Raw genomic sequence first — 5,652 nt, forward strand, 5'->3', positions numbered from 1 at the left:
TAAAAGATGTTGAAACTGGAAAGGAAATCTAATCATCACTGGGCTGGTTTTCAGTACAAGCAACAAATTACAAATGTTTTAGACCTTGTCAAAGGAAGATGCGGATTAGAAATTTAATATAACCCAAAAGGCCAAATGTGAAACTCATCCAATGCAGATTCCAATGGAACTACTTAAAAACATACCAGTAATCAATTGCAAACATATAGCAATGTTTACAGTATGTCAATTAACTATATCCATTATGGCACGGATACACTTCCAAACTGCAGGTTCTGCTCTGCCTTCCAGGTACTATCATTCTCTCATTATTGGTGTTACTGCCATCAGCACACTAATGACTCTTGGTGCCCACGTTAGAGTCCATCGGATCAACCCCTGGCATTGCAGCACCAGCATCCTTGGGAGCAATTGCTGCCTCCTCTCCTGATACTACTCTTGGCATTGCACCTCCAGAATCCATGCGAGCAGTTGCTGCCTCCTCTACTGACACTACCCTTGGCATTGCACCTCCAGCATCCATGGGAGCAGTTGCTGCCTCCTCTCCAGACACTAGCACACATCCAGCATCTGCAGGTTTAGCGTCGATCTCCTCAACCAAAAGTACACCTTGAGTTTCTGCTTTCTTCCTTGATGCCAGATCCTCATCTTTTTCAGGCCTCTCTTCTATCAAGTCCCTAGATACCTCATCTGCAGTTTCCGCAACCCCAGTTTCAAAAGTCCTGACCTTTCTTGGCCTGCCAGGCCCCCTCTTGATCCCCATCGATGCCGTAAGCCCGGATTCTGTAGACGTCCCTGCCGATCGATTCTTCTTTCTTGGTCTTCCCCGCCCTCTCTTCTCCACCGAAGCAGCAACTCCTGTTTCTGCAGTTTCAGTTTCCAATGGCCTCTTTCTAGGTCGCCCACGATCTCTCTTCTCCGTCAAATAAGTACCAAAGGATTGCAGACTCCTAGCTTCAACTTCATTTTGCACAGCCCCAGCTTGCCCTGTAGCTTGTGCAGGCAGAGCTTCATGTTGATCCCCAGTCGTCTGTGCAGCATTCAATTGTCCACCTTCCAGTGTCTTCTCCTTTCTTGGTCTCCCAGGCCCTCTCTTAGTCAGTGGAGCATCAGTAGATTGCCCAGATTCAGGTTGCATCTTCTCCTTAGGAGGCCGACCACGCTTTCTCTTCCCAGCAACCACAGCCTTAGGAGGGCGCCCTCGTCCCCGCTTCACACCAACCACACTGTTACTGCTCACAGATACTACTCCCAGCAGCGGCGAAGCAACGGGGTAGGGATTCTTGCGCGGGCGTCCACGCCCCCGCTTGACCCCAGATGGCGGCAGCATTGCAATCGCTCTCGGCAGCTGCAAAGAAGAGGAAGCCACTGGCACAAGTGCGTTCTTCCGCAGGCGCCCACGCCCTCGCTTGACCCCAGATGGCGGCAGCGCAATCGCTCCTGGCTGCGGCGGAACAGAGGAAGCCAACAGGACGAGGGCATTCTTCCGTGGGCGTCCACGCCCCCGCTTGTCCCCAGATGGTGGCGGAGCAGAGGAAGCCAACAGGACAAGGGCGTTCTTCCGTGGGCGACCACGCCCCCGCTTCACCCCAGATGGAGATGGCAGAGCAATCGCTCCGAGCAGCTGTGAAGCAGAGGAAGCCACCGGGACAAGGGCGTTCTTACGTGGGCGCCCACGCCCACGCTTGACCCCAGATGAAGGTGGCGCAGCAATTGCTCCCAGCAATGGCGAAGCAGATGAAGCCACTGGGACAAGGGCGTTCTTCCGCGGGCGTCCACGCCCACGCTTGACTCCAGATGGAAGCGGCGAAGCAGTTGCCCCGAGCAGTGGCGAAGCAGATGAAGCCACTGGGACAAGGGAGTTCTTCCGTGGGCGTCCACGCCCCCGCTTGACCCCAGATGGAGGCGGCGAAGCAGTTGCTCCCAGCAGTGGTGAAGCAGATGAAGCCACTGGGACAAGGGCGTTCTTCCGCGGGCGTCCAGGCCCTCGCTTGGGCCCCTCAGAGTTCGGAATCGGAGAGGAAGGAGCTAAATCTGCGTTCTTGCGAGGCCGCCCCCGGCCGCGCTTCTGCCCCGAAGCAGCGGACTTGGGAGGGCGGCCGCGGCCTCGCCGCTGCTGCGGAGGGGTAGCTTCGGTGGACAGGAAGTAGTTGCCGGAGACGAGGCGTAGCTGGCCCTGGGACTTGAGGCGGCGGAGGTGGGCGGAGAGGAGCGCCTCGTGGCTGGAGTGCAGGCCGGAGAAGTGGTCAGCGATGTACTTGCCGATGGCCTGGCGGCTCGACCCGCCCGGATCCCGAAGCTCCGTCAGCGCCTGCACGACCATCTGCGTGCGCATCCAAATCCCAATCCATCGATCGAGATGCGGCAGCAAGAAGTCAGGTTTCGACCTGACGAAGCGAGGAAGGAGACGGGGGAGCGGCTAGGATTGGAACAGGGGCAAAGGAAGCTTACCTCCTTGTATGCCGGGTGGGGGCGGCCGGCGGGGGGCGCCGCCGACGAAGGCGACGCGACGGCGACCACCATTCCGCCTTCACCGCTCGCTGCTGCTATTTCGTCTTCTCTTTGTTTTTTCCCCAACGGGGGTGTCCGTATCCCTACTGGGTGAAGCGGGGGAGCGGTGCGGCGCGGGTGATGTGAGAGTGGGACAGGCCACAGGAGAAGCCGCCGATACCTACCAGGTGACCCTTCATCGGACGGCTCATGCTGGTGCCGTGATGGGGAGGTGGATCGCTGACGTTGCACACGGTCAAAATAGCTGACGGTGGTTAGGGGTGTTTGGATGCTTGAGCTAAAGTCTACCATGTCATATTAAATCTTCGAAGACTTACTTAAATATGAATTAATTATAAAACTAACTAGACGAATCTATTAAACCTAATTAATTCATCATTAGCAAATGATTACTGTAGCATCACGTTGTCAAATCATTGACTAATTAGGCTTAATAGATTCATCTCGCGAATTAGCCTCCATCTGTGCAATTGGTTTTGTAATTAGTTTATATTTAATACTCCTAATTAATATCTAAATATTCGATGGGATAGGAATTTTTTGTGATTACATTGAACGGTTATATTTGTGTCAGATGTTTGGTGTGACTATTTCTAAAAAAAATGGTGTGACTTTAACAACCAGCTTGATTGCGGATCCGTTCTCAAATAAAAAGCTAAATTTTATTTAAAAAACTAAACGTTTGAATGAGATATAGCTTATTACAGCCGTAGGTTATAACACTTTTCTACCGTAGATTATAAATAATTAGGTTATTTGCATCCATGTGCATAAGCATGCCAACCTCCACCACACGAGTGCTTGCTTGTCTATGGATCCAAATTTTGTTTTAATTTAACTCACCCATCACATCTGCAAGTTCACGTCTTTAGCACACCTCCTCTCAAAAAAAATTCACCTGCCGCATCGCAGCTACTAGCATCCATCATTAAGACCACTGGAGGACCGCGTCGCTAACCTTCCCGAGGAACTCCTGACCTTCGTCTTCTGGCTCCTTGGCTCTAGCAACTACAAGCATCGTTCCCTTGTCTATTGTTTCTAGCTAGACGTCAAGGTTACCTCACGCTCGGTGAAGGGCGTCAAGTTCCGACATCTCCTAAGTTGATGGCACTCATGTGCGACCAACTAACCACCACGCGCGAGAGCGTGGGTGGCATACCCTTGCGCTCAAAGAGATGTTGTAACGGTCCAAATGTTTCGTATTACTTGTTTTGTTTGTTTCAATTGTCTGTTTTTCTTGTGGGGAATTTTCCTCACTTTCTAGGTGTTGCAATGGCATGGTATGGATATTTTGCACAAGTATTTAGTTTTGGTCCAGTAATGCAAATCATACAAAAATTTAGGACATGTTAATGTTGCAACAAGTAAATTTTCTTCACCCGTATGGATGTTGCGCTAAAGACATAGTTGACCTTCTTCATCTCCTCTTGGCTCTTGCATCCATATACGTTGCAACGAGTAAATTGATTTGTTGCCTTCTTGATGTTGCAGGTTTTTACTTGATATTGCCAAAGCAAAATGAATTTGTTGCGATAGATTTGTCTGAATGTTGTTTTTCTATAAAAGTCAATTGGGTCGGTGGAGATGGCAATATCATTTTCAAGGTTGCAGCAACATTTTATGAACATTGGAACTGTCTTTTTTTTGTTACAATATGCTTTCAATGATATTGATGTAATAAACTAGTTTTTTATTTACACTCTCCATGTTACAAAATCAATTTTCTAATGTTGCATAGAATATTTTCAAATTTTGCATATATATTTTTTTGCATAAACTATTTTTCCAGAACTATCTTCTTCAAGTCTATGACCAATAATTTCTTCCCCTCTCTCTTGTGCGAGTCACGTGATAGTGGGATCCCTCTCTCTTGTGCGAGCTACGTGATGGTGAGGGTTAGGTACAGGGGTAGGGGCGGAGTGCATGGCGCGCACTAGCAAGCAACTCGTGATGCTAGGATGGTGTGTGCATGCGAGCGGGTTGGTGTGAGTTAGGGTAGATATTGCTGATTTGATCCTTTTTTTTTCAATTTCACCGTTGTTCAAGAACGCTTTTTTATCCAGATAATCAATTTTTGATGTAATAGAAGAAACTTCGTTCAATAAATAAATCTAATTAATATTTTTCTACTACCATGGTAAGTTTGTAAGCTATATATGGACATGTCTCCGGCGTATTGATGATAAACCAGAAATCCATTTTTAGCCGTCCAACTATCGCTTCAATTTCGTTTTGACCATCGAACCGTAAAATTAGAATTTTTCGACCATCCAACTCTTAAAACCGTTTATATTTGGCCATCGGGTGGTTTTGATAGGTGATTTTGCTGACATGGACGCTACATGATGGTGAGATGCACTTTTCAGCCCCCTTCTCTCCTCTCTCTCTCTCTCTCTCTCTTTCCTTTCTCCCCTCCCTCTCCTCTCTCTTTCTTCTCTCCTCTCTCCTCTGCCGGCAGCCGACGGCCCCCGAGCCGGCCGTCCCTGCGCAGGCCTCCACCGCGCCGGCCTCTCCCGTGTTGGCCGCCCCCGCGCCTCCATAACATGCCCCTCCCCCACGCCGACCTCCCCTGCGCCCCATCGTCTTCAACCTCGAGCCCAGGCGGAGCTCGGCTGGCGAGGGCCCGCGCGGCAGGTGACAATCCGGGCGGAGCTCGGCCTGTGGCTGCCCACGCGCCGTCGTCTTCAACCTCGAGCCACGCGTCGGGCCCACCTCCGCCCCTCTGGCCTCCCGCTACGGGGGCGCCGGCGGCCGCGACCCGGCTCTACCAAGATCCGGCGCCCCCAACCTCGTGCCGCCGCGGGCGCTCTGACAACCTGCGCTGCGAGGCCCGCGCGCATGCGCCGTCGCGGGCTGACGGGACCGAGCTTGTCCGCCACGGCGCAGCAACCGTGTGGAGACAAGCGGCGACGGCGGGCAGGGGCGAGGTGGAGCGAGCGCGAGCAGGGGTTAGCGCGTGGGGGTAGGAGCGCTTGGGGGAGGAGCAAGGCCACCGCATTGAAGCCCGCAGTCGCCAGCGCGCTCGGAGGGGCGCGGCCTTCGGAGCTCACGGCCATCGGGGCGGGCAGAGAAGGGCCAAGTGAGCGAGTGGAGGCGAGGCGGAGACCCTCGGCCAGCCGGATGTCGCCGTCGGCGCGGGGT

The 5,652-nt window shown here is 52.2% G+C and overlaps 1 protein-coding gene across 1 annotated transcript; it reads right to left on the reverse strand.

Moving 5' to 3' along the window:
- Nucleotides 1–2,613, reverse strand: LOC117852773 (uncharacterized). The gene is made up of 2 exons (XM_034735017.2): nucleotides 2,452–2,613; nucleotides 1–2,323 (listed from the first exon to the last, which is right to left on the reverse strand). Exons 1-2 carry the CDS (start codon nucleotides 2,521–2,523, stop codon nucleotides 335–337), a joined length of 2,061 nt encoding a protein of 686 aa, XP_034590908.1. The 5' UTR covers nucleotides 2,524–2,613; the 3' UTR covers nucleotides 1–334.
- Between the last annotated feature and the right edge of the window lie 3,039 nt (nucleotides 2,614–5,652).

Source organism: Setaria viridis, chromosome 4, assembly GCF_005286985.2.
Source record: "Setaria viridis chromosome 4, Setaria_viridis_v4.0, whole genome shotgun sequence".
Classification (NCBI taxonomy): Eukaryota; Viridiplantae; Streptophyta; class Magnoliopsida; order Poales; family Poaceae; genus Setaria; species Setaria viridis.

Coding starts and splice junctions, on each gene's coding strand:
- LOC117852773 (XM_034735017.2), bottom strand. CDS start 2,523: ATGGTGGTCGCCGTCGCGTCGCCTTCGTCGGCGGCGCCCCCCGCCGGC. Junction 2,324..2,451: donor CCCACCCGGCATACAAGGAG/GTAAGCTTCCTT, acceptor ATGCGCACGCAG/ATGGTCGTGCAGGCGCTGAC.